The following is an 18,075-nucleotide window of genomic DNA, read 5'->3' on the forward strand; positions in this document are numbered from 1 at the left end:
CATTCCCTGAGTGGCCACCAAGTGATGCGATGTGCTTCTTCCGGATGCGCCATAGAGAATAAATTATTCAGCGGTCTCTCATGCACTGCCGCTCCATTTACACAGGGATAAAAGTGCCCCATTCTTCCAATCAATGGGGGGTTTCGTCTTTCAGACCCCCACCGATAAATGTTATCACCTATCAGATCAATAAGTGATGACCAGAAGTACTAAAAACAATTATGTCTAGGATCAAGAGTGTCAGCACTCAAAAAAGGAGGGGTGCTATGAAGGAAGCAGATACTGTTCAGATGAATATGACCTTCAGCACTCGTAAAGATACAAAAATTGATGCATAAAGTGAAAATTTTTATTCACAGCCGACAAAAAAGTAAACAGATCAAATCCAACGTTTCGGCATATTATTGCCTGTGTCAAGGTTATCTGTATCAATACATAACAGAAGGTATAATGACACAGTCTGAAAAAACAAAAAATGCTTGTATATAATTACATACATATGTGTATAAGCGCATATACAATCTAACATAGACGGTCATAAAATACATCCATAAAAAATCAAATAGAAAAAAGAAACATTCGCGGGTGTGAATAAAAATTTTCACTTTATGCATCAATTTTTGTATCTTTATGAGTGCTGAAGTTTATATTTAACTAAAAACAATTGTTTTGTCTGCCATTTAGTTTCTAACATTCCATCATGTGTAATTTTAAACTGAAAGCTGACTATTGTCATGGTGACTTACAGTATTTTATCCATAGATTCATGGATTGCTTCAATTTCTCTCCCTTGGTTTGCTGTCACATTTTTTTTTTCAATTTACAAATTTGATAAATGTACATGGTTGTAAACTTATATAATATTTTAGGGAGAATGGAACCCTTAGATGTCAACTGGAGCAAATGTTGCAGAAAGTATCTCCCCAGGAACACCACGAAGAACAACTAATATCTCTGAAAGCTGAACTGGAAGAGAAGACCGTATGTAATGTTCTACTGTCATTTACTCTATCTAACCTTATTACATCTACTTGACGTATATATCTGTCATGAACACTTGTCACTTTGTGCTCCATGACTGATATACACATCCTGCTGATTGCACAACTTCTGTACTGGCTCCTGTAACTGTAAGGCTATGTGCCCACGTAGCAGATTTGATGCAGAGCGTTTTTGCGTCTCTCTGGCAGAAAAAAACGCATGCAGATTTACATGCTTTTTTTCTGCCGGAGAGAAGTGTTTTTTCAGTGTTTCCGCATGCGTTTTTTCAAGCACTTTTCTAAGCGATTTTGAGCATCACTTGGAAAAGTGCTTGACAAGTTGATCACACAATATAAATCCATGCAACCGGCATGGATTTATAATGTGTGAACAACTTAGATGCTTTAAATGCAGCATCTATAGTAAAAAAAAAAGAATTAAAACGTTAAAAATAAAAAAAAAAAAACAGCCCTGTATATTCACCTCTCCGATGGTCTCCAGTCTGCTCCCGGCCGCGTCCTCTCTCTCCTTGCCGTCCCGCAGTGTACCATCAGGACCTGCGGTGACGTCATTTAGTCAGCTGATGGTCACGCGACCATCACCTGACCGCCGACTTCAGCGATCGCTTGACCATCAGGTGACTAAATGACGTCACCGCAGGTCCTGACAGTACACTGCGGGACGCCAAGGCGAGAGGACGTGGCCGGGAGCAGACTGTAGGAGACCGGAGAGCAGACCGGGGGCTGCCGGAGAGGTGAATATACAGGTTTTGTTTATTTTTAACTTTTTTATTTCTTTTTTTCACCGCGTGGTAGCCGGGATGAAGAGGAGTTGTAGTCTCCTCTTCATCCCGGGTACCACACGCACCGCGATTACGCTGCAAATTCGCGGCCATTGAATTTAATTGAAACGCAGCAAATCCACATATACCTGCGGGTTTGCTGCGTTTCAATATTCCTCAATGGCTGCGAATTTGCAGCGTAATCGCGGTAGAAATGGTCATGCTGCGTTTTGCAACGCCATGCGAATTCGGCGCGCAAATTAGCGCATCATGTGCACAGTACATCCGAATTCACATTGCTTTGCATGGCAGACTGTTTTACAAGCGTTTTCACGGCCGTAAAAACGCCGCAAAAACGCTACGTGGGCACATAGCCTTAGGATTGACGTTCTCACCTATCCTAGTAGTTTAACCCTTTCATATGCTGTGTCAGCTTCACATGAGGCGTTTGACGGAGAGAAATAACTCCCTCTGTCAGCCCATCAGCACCCCTGCAGAGGGATCGAGGAGTGCTGCTTTATTGGTCTGGCAACCAAAGGCTTGCTAAAGGCCTTAGGCTGTAGTGTATAGCACCCAGATCCCACTAGGCGCGGGGCCTGATATGTTAGCTGCCCTTCAAGCACTGATGGAATACTGTAATACACAGCACTACAAAATGCTAAAGTAGTAGTGTGTATTACTAAAAGAATCATAAGATCACACGTTCAAATCCCCTGATGTTAATATTGAAAAAAATATATGTTCAGGAAAAAGAAAACTAAAACTACCCTGCAGTTTTCCAGTAATAAATGGTTTAATCTGGGGACAAAATAAATGTAGCTTAAAAACATCACATTTTTTATTACCCAGTCTGTAAAGACATGTACTATAGCATCATTTATTCTCCAACACCGCAAAAAAAAGAAAATGAAAAAAAAAACTCTTGAATTTCTGTTATTGTTACCCCCCCCTTAAAATAAATAGTGATCACATATTTGTACATAGCATTTATTGGTACCATTATGACAAGCCCTCATAATTTAGCAGATGTCCCCCTCCCCCTCCCTCCCTGCAATGTTGTGGTTTTAATGCACCCATACTCTGCTTGTTAACGTTTGTGGAGATGGTATTGCAATTTCTGTACAGCAGCCAGGCACCTTTTCTAACATCAATTAATCTGCAGATTAAATCTATATTTGGAGGTTAATAGTGTTATCTGACATGATAGGTTTCCTGTAAGTTTCTGTTTTTATGGGAAAATTAATTATATATATATTATGTGGTTCTTTTTTAGAGACTAGTAAAACATAAACAGTATATAATTATCTCTACCTAGCTGGATATTAAACAGTGTTTAAATAAAACAAAAAAAAAGTATTAAAGCCTTTTGGCTAACCTTTTTATAGGGCTGGAAGTTGTGTGCCACTCTTCTAAAGATGTCAAGGTTATCCCAAGCTGTTGTCAGAGAGATAAAAATATGATTCTATGTATGATTCCCATAAGGACGTTAATGCAGTTTTTCAGATTCCTGAAATGAAAGATCTGTTTTATCTATTCTGATATTTTATATGTGCACTATGACAAAATTCTTCATGTTGTGATTTTCTATTGCAGTCTAGTCTCAAGATCTACCAGCAAACTCAAATGGAGTACATGAAAGTGAAGGAAGAGTGTGAGAAGATTGATGTTGCGTATGTATATCTCACTGTTTAGTGTGTCGACACAGTAATGTAGGCCGAGAAGAAGAAAGATGGATAGAACAATGTAATGCATGGCATGTAAAAAATAGACTTTCGTTACCCCAGGAAAAGTAAATGACTATTGGGTACACTGGTCCTTGCATGTAGAGATGAAAAAGATAAAAGTTTTTTTTATTTTTTTATTATCAATTGAAAGGAGTGAAGGGCTTGGAAAGACTTATTTGAACACTTTTCTTGATTCTTTTTTGTAAGATTGAAGGGGTAGGCAGACACAACACATGCGGGGATTGCATGTTTGTAAGGCTATCCCCGCATGTGTTGCGTCTGTCTTCTGCCGGAAAACATGCAGTCGCAGGAAGGCAAACACATTAGACGAGCACGCCGTAGATACTCGAAGACCGATCATGTTCAGTCAAGTTGTTATCCGAGCACGTTCGCTCAACACTAATTAGCAGCATGATTCATAGGTCATGTATGGTCAAAGGAGAGGAATTCATGAAGTGACAGTGCACACTAACCTAGTGTAAAAGAATGGCAGCAAAAGGACTCCGCAGAATCCCACTGCTGCCACCAATGTGAAGAAATGGCAGCAGAGAGACCCCGCTGAATCCCTCTGATGCCACCAATGTGATGAAATGGCAGCAGAGAGACCCCGCAGAATCCCACCACTGCCACAACTTGTGATGAATCCACACCCCGCCTGACGTCACTATTACGTCAGACGGATCACATGATACAGATCTGCCCTTTGCACCAACGTGACGTTCCGCAACCCCTCGAGGACGCGTAAGGTCAGATTGGTACAGTTCTACAAAGACACCCCCTGTCCACACGGGTACAGGAAGGCACCAGCGAGGTGAGAAGAGGTGGCCCACTCAGTCACTGACGTGGCGCCACATTCGCTCACACCCCTGACAGGCTGAGAGGCTCCTTCACTAGCTCCAGTGAAGCAGAACCTTGTCGGCTTGGGAGAGCTGCCACCAGTGTCTATTAGGTATAATGGGATTTATTGGGCTAGAAACCATCCCAGTAGCGTGTTCGTTGTGCAGCTAAAACTCCCAAAAACTAAAATGGGCTATACCTCCTTAATGGACGGTTCTAGGGAGCCGGTTCTGGTGTCATCGGATGCAGCCGGGCCCCTGCTACACGTGGATACCAAGCACAGGGGCCCTAGGGGCTCCCGTAAGGTTGTGCCGTGTATCTCCCTTTCCCTACGCGCTGGACTTTGATGAAAGCTAGGGTGCAATTCCTCATTCTTTTGGGATCTCAAAAATCTAGGTTATGAATACCTGGGACATATAGTATTCCCATGACTCTGTGTTGAATTATAATATCTGACACAAAGGACCGCATGGCTTGGGGTCCGCAGGGGGTCGTCCTATGCAGCTCACAGCTGCTGTGAGGTATGTCACTCTTTGCCTCTCGGCCCCCTCCCTTGCAGGAGTGTCAAATTACACTGTACATTGAAGCTGTAACTAATCCCCCGCCAAACAGGGCACAATGTGTGACATGGGATTATCTTGAATATTCTTCACACCTAGACAAAACGTATAAAAGCCACGTTTTAACATAGTTAATAAAATGGTGGATTAGCATCCTAATGCTCAGGCTACTATGCGTTATGATCAGAAAAATGAATTGCAGAGATTTTTTTTGGGAGGAGTGTAAAATAAAGAGCTCCCTGGAAACACTAAGCTACGTGGTTCTTGGATCTCTCATTCACTTCTTTTGTGGGAGTTGCTCAAACAGCATAGTACAGCAGCTTTTTGTAGTTTTTAACTATTTTTTTCCATCACAACAACCACAAGTAGTAGTGATCCGCGTCAGAGAAATGTTCATGTCCCAGAGACTATCCTGTTGTCATAAATGGCTTGGAGGTGAATACTTCTTAAAGGGCTAGGTTAATGGTGTCTCAGGGTCTTGCCATATGCTTTCATAAGTAAAGCCCACCCAATACAAGTAATTTTTCTATGCCTGGCATTATCAGCTGCCTTTTAACTTAACTATGTGAACTTTCTATAGGAAAAAGAAACTGGAAGCAAAGTTAAAGAAAATGGAAGGTAAAGTAACCTTTTTAATTTATAGGATGTAATGCGGTCTGTAAAAAGTGTGTGTGGATAGATAGGGAGATATTATATTATATTAGATGCAAATATATATTGGATATAGATATCTATCTGATAGATCTATCTATCTGTGTGTGTATATGTGGGATTTGCATACTTCCGGCCACATTCTAGACTTGTCCTTCCTCGCTGAATTCAGTTGTATAAGGCAAGGCCACGCACGTCTAGCCGACATGTCACCACATGTATCCAAATTGCTGCAGATTTGATGAAACCCAAACCTGGACAACATCATTAATGTTTATTCTCTATCACCAAAACATTAGTAGTTGTGTTTTTTTTCTCTTATCCTTCATTGTTTTGAGTCATAAAAATAGCAGCAAACATAGTTAAAATAGAAAAAATACACAGTATTAACCTCTTAGATCCCACACTGCTCAAACGGTACATACTGATGGTCCCCTGCTGGAATATGCTTACATGCTGATTGCATTGAAAATCCCCAGCCTCATTAATGATTGGCAGCAGGGCTCAGATGTATATAAAAGCTTCATACTTACAGCTGTTGTTGGCACTGTTCTGAATTATCACAAGAAGTGCAGCACACTACACTGATTCGATACATGTTAAACATTTTTTATGTTTATTATACATCATACAGTACTAAATTCTTTACAACCCTTAATAACATTGTTATTCAACCAGTAATTTGTGTATGCTATCTATTGGGGCAAGGCATTCTATAGTTTGTCTGCTCTAACTGTAAAGAACCTTTTTTCCATATTGATGTCTACATCACTTTCCCCACACACGCAATTAATTAATTAACTTTTTACAGTTTCTGGTTAGAATATTACCTCTAAGTTGTCCTTTTTTCCAACCTAAACAAACTTGGAGTTTTCACACCTTCTACTAAATATAATATAGTCGCCCTCATTTGATCACTCTACAGCTTTTTATACTTTTGAATACCTAATCCCATGTTTAAGTGGTCTTACAAAAGGGACAATATTGCATTGATATCACTGTTTTAAATTGTTCTTTATATACATCTTGAAATCTAATTTGCTTCTGAAGCAGCTTCTTGACATTGAGAATTGCTTCAGTGCTTACTATGTATGTGGAATACCCAAAATATTATTCTCCTATTACTGATTTTATTCCAATTAAAAGTAATGTCATCATGTTTTTATCACCTATTCTAAGAACATTAGGCTGTGTGCCCACAATGCGTTTTTTAAGCGGCAATTCCGCTACAGAAACAATTAAAAAACGCTTGGTAGAAGGCCTGCTGTGTTCCCCAATGATAATCCGCATGTGCTGTGCACATGCTGCGGAAATTTCCGCTGCTGATTATCATTGCGGAAAAAAACGCAGCACTACCAATTATTTTGCGGTAGTGCTGCATTTTCGCCGCCATTGACTTGCATTGGATTACGCATCACTGCATCTGTACATGCGGAATCCACGTGTTTCAATGTGCGGATGGTACCCGGTTGTAGAGAAGAGGAGACTCTCCTCCGGACCCGGGTACCATAGTACCTGTAAAAAAAAAAAAAAAAGAATAAAATAAAAAGTAAATATGATACTTACCTTCTGATGGCCCCCTGTGCGCTTGTCCTCCCTTTCCGGCAGATCTCAGTGTACCGCAAGCTGCCGGCAAGCCAGGACGGATCGAATCAAGACACCGGGGGCCATCGGAAGTGAAGTATATATTTATTTTTTATTTTTTACCATTCTTTCGGTTACAGTATATAAATCCATGCCGGTTGCATGGATTTATATAGTGTGACCAAGTTGTCAAGCACTTTCCAAGTGATGCTAAAATCGCCTGGAAAGCGCTTGTCAACCCGCATGTGGAAATGCATGTGAAGAACGCTTCACTTCCGCATGTCCCTGGCAGGAAAACGCATGTACAGTCCGCATGTACAATCCACATGTACAATCCGCATGTACAATCCGCATGCGTTTTTTCTGCCAGGGAGATGCAGAAACACTCAGGAAAAAATCCGTAGCATTTCTGCATCGTGGGCACATACCCTTATAATGCAAAGATAGAGACCCTGATTCCAGTGGTGTCACTTACTGGGCAGCTTGCTGTAATTTTGATAAATCTGCTGATAAAAACAATGTTTTTATCACTAGGCCACTAGTAAAGCTGCTGCCAGGCAGTCCTCCATATTCGTGAACTCTGTATAACCCCACAGCCACCACTGATTGTGCTTTGGCAGCTTGCTGTGCACTTTGACAGCTTTCTGCCTATCAGTGGTGTGAGCGGGGTTATACAGAGATCAGCATTCAGACAACTGCAGCAGAGAAATCAGGTATATTATCAAACCTGCAGCAAACAGCCCAGTAAGTGACACATCGCTGGAATCGGTGTCTCTGCCCCCACATTGTCCTGCTCTCAGAGAGTGTAGCAAAAATCTGTTTTTTCCTTCAGTGAATAAGTAATAATGTTACTGCCCAAAGGTGCATTACTTTACATTGATCAACATTAAAATGTAACTGCCTTGCTGCCAGCCATCTGTCTTTATACAATAGTTTAAACAAGCATCTTACAAAGCTTTGCATCATTAGCAAAATTGGATACTTTACTTTTAAGACTGATTCTTGTGGTACCTGCACTACTGATTTTTCGATGTTATGAGCATGTACCGTTTACAGTTGTTGACCACAATGCATACATTGTCCCACAGATTATGCTGTAAGGTAGAGTCCAGTAATGTATACATACATTATTGCAATTGGTATCGGCTCTGTTATTATAATTGCACAAGGCTCCGTTTAGACATGCTAACTCACTGCGTTGATTCAGTTTTCTTCCCTTAGTGGCAATCTTGTGCTGCAGACATTTGTATAAGTGTTCTTTGTATTAATCAGAGTTGAACACCCATTTATAATAGGAATATTGAGTGAATACTATAAACTGAACCAAAAAAAATACACTAATTTGTCATCTTAGTTTCAAAAGACCTTTATTAACGTTTTAACATTGTTTTTAACATTAAAACATCAACATAAAGGAAAGTCAAAATGTTAAGCCCGAGTAATGGGGACTTGTAATGAAGGAGGGGGGAGGTAAAAACGTAAGAGAAAAGGGAAAAAAAAGGGAAGGGTATAAAATATATTGGTGTGCATCCAGTGCATCTTATTTTAGAAATCCAATTCAAAAAGTAGTAGTAACATGTAATACATTGGGTATATTATGATACACTAGATACGAACTTCTGAGACCTAGAGGTCCTTTAATGTAGCACAACGGGCAATCTTTTAACATTATAGTTTACAGGTTAGGGTGATAAGACAGAACATGATTTAGCATAGGAGCAGAATGAAGGTCTATCTACTGGACCCAAATGCTATAGAAGAGCTCAAAGGTGTCTCATCTAGTAGCTTTAATACTCTCGTATAACAGCAGTGTGTCAATTTTTTCTTTTAACCGAATTAATGGATTAAACTGACTTGTTCCATCTTAAGGCTATATGGATCCGTGCAGCCATAGTGATAAAGTTAAGTTAACACCTTACTGACCGCCAGTATGACTTAAAATTGACCTGTGCGATAAGAGACTAGCATCCTCTGACTGGTCACAATCCAGCAGCTATCAGCTGTACACTACAGTGTTAGAGAATATGTACATGGCGAAATAATGGCTATATTAGAAGGCAGTAGACCAATTAACCACAAAAGTCCTGAAATTCAATATGGAGTTAGGAAAGATGTTTCTAGGTTTATCCGTCTAGGTGTACCTATTTGGAAAAAATCAGATAGTTGAGCTAATTTTGCTGCCCTAAAATACAAGGCGAAATTAGGGAGTGAAATTCCCCCTTTCCGCCTATGAAGGAACATTGTCCGTTGTGAAATTCGAGGTCGTTTGTCTTGCCATATAAATCTCAATTGTTGAGTGGATGTCGGCAAATATCTTATTAGGAATCATTCTAGGTAAAGATCTGAATAAGTATAGAAAACATGGTAAAGTGTCCATCTTTATAGAATGCATACGTCCTAGTCAAGATAGGAATAGAGTAGACCATTTAGTGAAATCACTCTTAAATTTTTGGATTCGCTCCTTAACCCCTTTCCTGACATGGGGCGTACTAATATGTATCTGTGCCCTGGGCCTTTTGGGCCAGATACTTATTAGTACACACTGGCGATTTAGCCCACACACCAGCTGTGCGAGCGTGATCACCGCCGGGCGTCAGCTGATTCTCGCCGCTGACACCCGGTGCTATGTGCTTGGAGCAGTCCTGCAACGCTCCCAGCACATTAACGCCCGAAATGCTGCGATCAAAGTCCGTCCGCTGTCACTGCCGGGTCCCAGTGGTGGTCATGATGACATCCTGGTCACCATGCAGCAGGAAGTTACTTTGATCATGCGCAGTGCACAATCAAAGTAACTTCTGACTGTGCAGCGCTGTCAGGCTGTATAGCATAGAGATGCTGCTGCATTCCTGTGCTATACAGGCGATCAGACTACAAAAAGTCAAAGTCTCATAGTGGGACAAAGTGTAAAAGTTCAAAAAGTGTCAGAAAGTGGAAAAAAAAATATGTAAAAATATAAAAAAATTAAACACATAATCCCCCAAAAAATAAAACATATTGTACCCATAAATAAATATTCTGAAAAAAAAACAAACAATAAAAGTACACATATTTGGTATCGGCGCGTCCGGAACGACCTGACCTATAAAACTTTCCCACTAGTTAACCCTTTTAGTCAACACGGGGAAAAAAATCAAAAAATAAAAAACGAAGCAAAAAACGATGCTTTATCCTCATACCGCCAAGCAAAAAATGGAATAAAACGCGATCAAAAAGACGAACATAAATAAAAAATGGTACCACTGAAAACGTCATCTTTCCCGCATAAAACAAGCCGCCATACAGCTACATCAGCCGAAAAATAAAAGTTATAGCTCTCAGAATAAAGTGATGCAAAAAAAAAATATTTTTTCTATAAAATTGCTTTTATTATGCAAAAGCACCAAAACATAAAAAAACTATATAAATGTGGTACTGCTGTAAACGTACTGACCCAAAGAATAAAGATGCCTTATCAATTTTACCACACGCAGAACGGCATAAAAAAAAGCCCATAAAGCAATTCCTGAATTGTTGTTTTTTGTTTATTCTGCCTCCCAAAAATCAGAATAGAAAGTGATCAAAAGATGTCACGTGCCTGAAAATGGTGCCAATAAAAACGTCAACTTGTCCCGCAAAAAACAAGCCGTCACATGACTGTCGGCTGAAATATGGAAAAATTATAGCTCTCAAAATATGGCAATTCAAAAACTAGTCTTTGCTAAAAAAAAATAAATAAATAAATAAAAAGTGTCTTTTAGTGTGTGACAGCTGTCAATCATAAACCTTGTATATGAATCTGGCATCGCTGTAATCGCACCAACCCGAAGAATAAAGTCCTCTAATCACTTATACCGCACGAGGAAAGGCGTGAAAAAATAAACGCTAGGGTCGGGGTTGTGTTGGGGTTGGTATTTTTTGAAAAGTAAAGAAAAAAAAATGATGACGATATGGCAACTAATGCTGAGCGCAAGTGCACGCTACTTGAGTTTGCATCGGGTGCTCTGGTATGCACCGAGTATTGCGGGTGCTCAAGTGACATGCTTGAGTCTACGCCCCATATGTTTCGCGGCTGTTATACAGTAAAAAAAAAACTTGCGGGGATTGCCTGCCATGCTCAAGCGATCCCTGCATGTTTTTTTTTTTTTTTTGGGGGGTGTCTACAGGGCTGTGGAGTCGGAGTCGGTGCCCATTTTGGTGGAGTCGGTATAAAATGGACCGACTCCTAAAATATATAATAAATTGGGTACAGTAGTTCAATGCAGTTTGTGGGGAATATTTTTTCATAAGAATTTGGGAAAGTTATGAAATGTCCTATAAAGACTTTTAGCTGAGATGAATCTGTGCTACAGTAAATTTATCACGTAAACATGAGGCATGTATGAGGGAGTCGGTGTCATAGAAATTGATGAGTCGGAGGTTTGTCGCAGCCCTGGGTGTCTAATAACCGTGATAAATGCGGGGCAGGGACTCGAGCATCCTCGGTACATGGTGCATACCTGAGTACCCGATGCTAACTCAAGTAGCGAGCACTTGCGCTCAAGACTAATGACAACTTATTCAATATGATGACCTAATGTTATCAAATTCTGTGTCGTTTCTCTGAGTTCAAAATGTTCACTATACAACTTGATAAAATCCTTGAGGGGTGTTGTTTCCAAAATGGGGTCACTTATGGGGGGTTTCCACTGTTTAGGTGCATCAGGGGCTCCCCAAACACGACATGGCGTCCGCTCTCGATTCCAGACAGTTTTGCGTTCAAAAAGTCACACCGTGCTCCTTCCCTTCTGAGCCCTGCCGAGTGCCCAGACAGTGTATTTTCCCCACATATGGGGGTACCTGCATACTCAGGAGAAATTGCACAACAGTTTTGTGGTTCATTTTCTCCTCTTACCCTTGTGAAAATAAAAAATTTGGGGCTGAAAGATCATTTTTGTGGAAAAAGTTTGATCCCATTTGTCACGGCTCTACGTTATAAACTTCTGTGAAGCACCTGGGGGTTCAGGGTGTTCACCACACATCTAGATAAGTTCCTTGAGGGGTCTAGTTTCCAAAATGGTGTTAGTTGTGGGCGGTTTCCACTGTTCAGGCACATTAGGGGCTCCCCAACCGCGACACGGCGTCCGCTATTTATTCAAGCAAATTTTACATTCAAAAAGTCAAATGGCACTCCTTCCCTTCCGAACCCTGTCATGCGCCCAAACAGTGCTTTTCTCCCAAGTATGGGGTATCTGCTTACTCAGGAGAAATTGCACAACAATTTGCATGGTGCAATTTCTCCTGTTACCCTTATGAAAATGCAAAATTGGGGGTTGAAACACAATTTTGTGGGAAAATGTGAAAATTTTATTTTTACGGCTCAATGTTGTAAACTTCTGTGAAGCACCTGGGGGTTCAAGGTGCTCACCACATATCTAGATAAGTTCCCTGAGGGGTCTAGTTTCCAAAATAGTGTCACTTTTGGGGAGTTTCCACTCTTTAGGCACATCGGGGGCTCCCCAAACGCAACATGGCGTCTGCTATTTATTCAAGCAAATTTTACATTCAAAAAGTCAAATGGCACTCCTTCCCTTCCGAACCCTGTCATGCGCCCAAACAGTGCTTTTCTCCCAAGTATGGGGTATCTGCTTACTCAGGAGAAATTGCACAACAATTTGCATGGTGCAATTTCTCCTGTTACCCTTATGAAAATGCAAAATTGGGGGTTGAAACACAATTTTGTGGGAAAATGTGAAAATTTTATTTTTACGGCTCAATGTTGTAAACTTCTGTGAAGCACCTGGGGGTTCAAGGTGCTCACCACATATCTAGATAAGTTCCCTGAGGGGTCTAGTTTCCAAAATAGTGTCACTTTTGGGGAGTTTCCACTCTTTAGGCACATCAGGGGCTCCCCAAACGCAACATGGCGTCTGCTAATTATTCAAGCAAATTTTACATTCAAAATGTCAAATGGCGCTCCTTCCCTTCCAAACCCTGTCGTGTGCCCAAACAGTGTTTTTTCCCCACATATGGGGTATCTGCGTGCTCAGGAGAAATTGCACAACAAATTTTAGGGTCCATTTTTTCCTGTTACCATTGCGAAAATAAAAAAAATTGGGTCTAAAGTAACATTTTTGTGAAAAAAAATAAATGTTCATTTTTTTTTCTTCCACATTCCAAAAATTCCTGTGAAGCACCTGAAGGGTTAATAAACTTCTTGAATGTGGTTTTGAGCACCTTGAGGGGTGCAGTTTTTAGAATGGTGTCACTTTTGGATATTTTCTGTCATATAGGCCCCTCAAAGTCACTTAAAATGTGATGTGGTCCCTAAAAAAAGGTTTTGTAAATTTTGTTGGAAAAATGAGAAATCGCTGGTCAACTTTTAACCCTTATAACTTCCTAACAAAAAAAAAAATTAGTTCCAAAATTGTTCTGATGTAAAGTAGACATGTGGGAAATGTTATTTATTAACTATTTTGTGTGACATATCTCTCTGATTTAAGGGCATAAAAATTTAAATTTTGAAAATTGACAAAGTTTCAAAATTTTTGCCAAGTTTCTGATTTTTTTTCACAAGTAAACTCAAGTGATATCGAAGAAATTTTACCACTATCATGAAGTACTATATGTCACGAAAAACAATCTTAGAATCAGTGGGATCAGTTGAAGGGTTCCAGAGTTTTACCTCCATAAAGTGACAGTGGTCAGAATTGTAAAAATTGGCCTGGTCATTAGCGTGCAAACCACCTTCGGGGATAAAGGGGTTAAAGAACTTTATTACTGAGGTTATTTCTTCATCAGTTATGTAATTTGTCATCTTATTCTATTTTAGAGGCCGCTGCAAAACATGATAAAGATTATAAGCAACTAAAAATGGAAAAAAGAGTTATTGGAAAGGAACTAAAGAATATACAGGTAAGTGTAGCTTGCTTTCGGCATTAGTTTACTGGTTTTGAAGTCTGGTGTATACACAACTTTTGTTAAATGCCATTTTTAATGTTGTGTTCACAGAAAAAAGTTGATGAATTCCAAAGTCAGAAGAGCAAGAAAGGTAGGGCTTACTAAACTTGTGTCTATAAAAAAAGAAAATCGAAAGAAAAATCTTACTACTTTTGCAAATTCTTCCCTTGCTCTTTTTTTTTTTTTCTTAGTGGTCATGAAAAATGCACAGACTCAAGTTGCAAGAGAGAAGCCTTATGTGAAGATAGACAAAGGTATGTAATTGATCAAAAAAGAGCCGGCTATATAATGTGAAATTGTGTCTAAATTTCAGACTGACGCCAAATGGATTACTATTCCTGTAATGTATTTGCTAGTTCTGTATATGCAAACCCTCTGCTTTCATCCCGCACTAATTAGTCATTGATGTAGAATTGTTGCTATATGTGTCAAATGAACAAATATTTATTACTTGGAACAGTGACACTCTCCATTTCATTATCTGAAGTCTTCTCTCGGGTCACACAGTAATTTGTTGTGCTCTGGTGTTTTTCAAACAGAAAAATATGTACATTAATCTAAGCATTTTGATGGTATTTTTCCTCAATTGTGTTTAGCATGCTCTGACAGTGGGGTCGATTTTCTGATTTTACTCTGTAGATTTCACAAAAACTTTGGTATAAAGCTTGTAAAGGGTTGCTTGGCATACTGCATACAACCTAAAATTGGAAGGAAAAGTAAGATTTTTAGTATCTTAAAATCCTTTTTGTTCTGTTTCTAGAGAAAATTAAGTATTTACTGGAGGAAATCTGGGGATGTATAGAGTCTTCAGCAGAAAATGGTGATTGTAATCTTCTGATGCTTGGTAAGGAATAAAAACTGCCTTTATAAACAACAACTAATACTAAGGGAATTACAGTTTTTATGGCTTCAATACTTCTATATGAATTGAAGCATAGTTGCAAATGGTCTTAACTTAAAATATATCCTTTTTGTAAGGGATGGAAGGAATGGCGTAATTCATGACTGCTGGATCAGGCTCTATAATGGCTTTGTTGTCTATTTGAATGCCTTCATTTGGCTGTGGATAAAAGGAGTCTTTCAGCACGAAATACCTGTTCTATCCAAGCACAGTCACTTAGTGCACCCTTGGTGTATCCAATCAGTTACGTGCAACTTTTTACCTACTTATTTTCCAACTGTCACCCCCCCCCTTCTCTTTTAATGCCAGATCTGTCAATAAAGGAAGAAGGGCCAGGAGATGGCTACACAGCAAGTGGGTTGGATAGTGAAGCGAGCTGTTAAACCAAGGGTGCACAGAGCGCCTGTGCTTTGTTTGAACAGTCTTTTTCTTTTACTGATAAACTGCTTTTAACCTCCACTCAGTCAGGTTTTTGCTGGAAAACTGCAGAATCTGCTATACTTCAGCTTTATTCAATATATGCTAATATATTATAGAGTCTTAGTGCAATTGTGACCTGTAAGTTTTATTAAAACTTCTTACTTTTTATGTAAAATGCTTTTATACATATATTATTTTTTCTCTTCTAAAGGAAATTTAAACAACTATCAACTGACAGTACCTAAAATAAAGATCAGAGAAAGTAAGTGTATATTTAGCTGTGTGGATGTAATGGTGCCATATTCCCCCTGTTGCTGTCTTCATTATTTATCTAGTTTTCATGGGTACAAAAAAAAAATATTCGTCAAACTGTTAAGGACCGTCTGTGGTGACACCGTGGAGATCACACAGTATCCCACCGCTGCCGCTAATTTGTCAGGATTTCCTCAGGGATCCGTGTTCACACGAACCCGACTACTCACTACTTATCTATCGGCAAGCGAGCTGAAAGCGTATGGCATCACACCTCCGGATTCCAATGCAAGGAATATGTGTATACACCCCAGTACAGTTACTGCCAGCTTCACGATAGCCCAATTAATATTATTCGCTGCCACCACCAGCCGAGTTTGAACTAGAATACAGGCCTGGCCGGACGCCTGCTTTCTGGTAGCATATATGGCTTCGGGGGAGGGAACGATTACAGGACAAAAAAAACAGAACTATTAAATTTTATATTTAATCCAAAAGGGAGGCAGTGTTCTGAAAAATATACAAGGGTTTCCAAAGGGAACATTTACAGTACAGAGTATACAGTTACACGAATAAAATAGGATTAAAGAAGAAACTTACTATAAGATCGCTGAGACGATTCAGTATAGGTGGAGGGGATGCACTCCAGATTTGACCGATATTGAACGTGATCCTTTGCTATAATAAATATATACTCCCGGCAATGAATACTACTTCCCCTTCGACTGCGTCCTTAATGCCGAAGGGGAGACCGGCCCACACACCCCCTGGGATGACATCACATGGGCTGGGTTCTAGCCTTCATATTTTTATTATAATATCTGGCTTTTGCGATAACTTTTATCGCCGGTTGGTCGCAGAAGTTCGAAAGTGGTACCATATTTTCAATTATGATTTTACCCTTCTTTAGAGACCACACACAATATAGTTGCGATCTGTTATTTTGGTACTGCTGCGCCACAGCTCCACGGAGGGGCTTACTGCTACGGGAAAGTAAGCATATTGCTTCTTAGCTGACCTTGTCACTAAAAATATGGGCCCCATTATTATCGGACGTATGTAACTTTAGTTATTCCATATTTCGTGTCAGCTCCAGCCCGTCTGCAGACCTCTGTTAAATTCCCTTTGACGTCCTGGGATTACAACCTTCTCAGCTAGATGTAAATTTGTCACAAGCCTGTGTTAATTGGGTTTGGTAGCACCTTTTGGGCTAGCATTTGCTTAGAAGGCACTTCTGATGTGTGCATTAATTTGCATAGACGCCACTGGCCAAGTGTCAGATCTTCTCTTTTGTCAATTACTATAGGGGAGGAGGGAAGAGGGGTCTGGGAGAGAGACTTCTTAATATCTTCTTAATATTTTTCTGACACAAACTATGTCTGTGTTTATTGCCTTAACTCAAGCATTTGTGGCTCATTCAGATGTCAGTAATTTTCTCGTATGAAAGTTAATCCAAGTTTCATCAGTGTTTTCAAATAGTTCAAGAGATTGGTCAGTGTTTCAGTCTTTACCATCAGTGTTTGGACTTAAAAAAAAAAAAAAAGCTAATGGAGATTTTTCAAGCTTCTCCTATCAAACAGTCTGAAAAACTGATGGCATATGTGTACTGTCCGATTTTTATCATGGACCCACAGACTTACATTGGCGAGTTTGATTAGACACTCGGATCAATATCAGACAAGTTTCCATTCTTTTGTGCAGACCTTTCAGTCCGAGGAAAGAATCAGACATGAACTACCTAATACACTTTTATAGGTATGACTGCTATCTGTGAAAAACACGGATACCATTCGTACAAGGAAAACTGGTATGTGAATGAGCTCTTAGCCGTGAGCAGTGTTATTGTTCAGATGTTCTGCCTTTGGATGGAAACATTAGTGTTTCCATTAACTGTAACTGAATCTGTACAAGAAAGTTGAATTACTGTTATACACTTTACACAAACCGGGAAAACCCATTAGAAGCGAATTGTTATTAATTTTAACCCCTTAACCGTCGCTGAATTTCCTTTAACAGTGGTCATTAGGGGACTTACTCCTCAGCGTTGCTTTTTTATGGCACCCCAATAGCAGAAGTGCCACAGGTTTTCCATGTATATGACAGCTGATACCCTGCTGTATCAATTCCCGCTTCAGGGCTGTTTAACCCCTAGTTTCTGCTGTCAGTCATGACGGCGGTATATAGATGGTTAAGCCGCACAGTGAATGGCTTAAAAAAATAAGTAAATGGAATTGTTTGGTATTTTTTAGTTATCTGAAAAATCTGAATAAAAATCGATTAAAAAATGTTGTGTACTCAAAAATAGTACCAATAAAAACTTCAACTCGTCCCACAAAAAATAAGCTCTTTTAAAAGCGCTATTAGCCAAAAACTATAAAAGTTATAGCCCTCATAATATGATAACAAAAAACTATTTTTTAGGGGATGTGCATAAATTAAGTATTTTGCTCCATTTATATATGCAATTAT

General features: G+C 39.6%; 1 protein-coding gene across 1 annotated transcript in view; it reads left to right on the forward strand.

Moving 5' to 3' along the window:
* ICE1 (interactor of little elongation complex ELL subunit 1) overlaps positions 1-18,075 on the forward strand; it is a 99,162-nt gene that overhangs the window by 35,000 nt on the left and 46,087 nt on the right. Inside the window, exons 6-13 of the mRNA XM_073678503.1 lie at positions 870-981; positions 3,356-3,432; positions 5,464-5,501; positions 13,906-13,988; positions 14,085-14,124; positions 14,225-14,287; positions 14,794-14,877; positions 15,566-15,616. Of these exons, the coding sequence (XP_073534604.1) occupies positions 870-981; positions 3,356-3,432; positions 5,464-5,501; positions 13,906-13,988; positions 14,085-14,124; positions 14,225-14,287; positions 14,794-14,877; positions 15,566-15,616 (548 nt within the window). The remainder of the gene's footprint in view (positions 1-869; positions 982-3,355; positions 3,433-5,463; positions 5,502-13,905; positions 13,989-14,084; positions 14,125-14,224; positions 14,288-14,793; positions 14,878-15,565; positions 15,617-18,075) is intronic.

Source organism: Phyllobates terribilis, unplaced genomic scaffold, assembly GCF_046119375.1.
Source record: "Phyllobates terribilis strain yellow unplaced genomic scaffold, ASM4611937v1 Scaffold_4__5_contigs__length_816908805, whole genome shotgun sequence".
Classification (NCBI taxonomy): Eukaryota; Metazoa; Chordata; class Amphibia; order Anura; family Dendrobatidae; genus Phyllobates; species Phyllobates terribilis.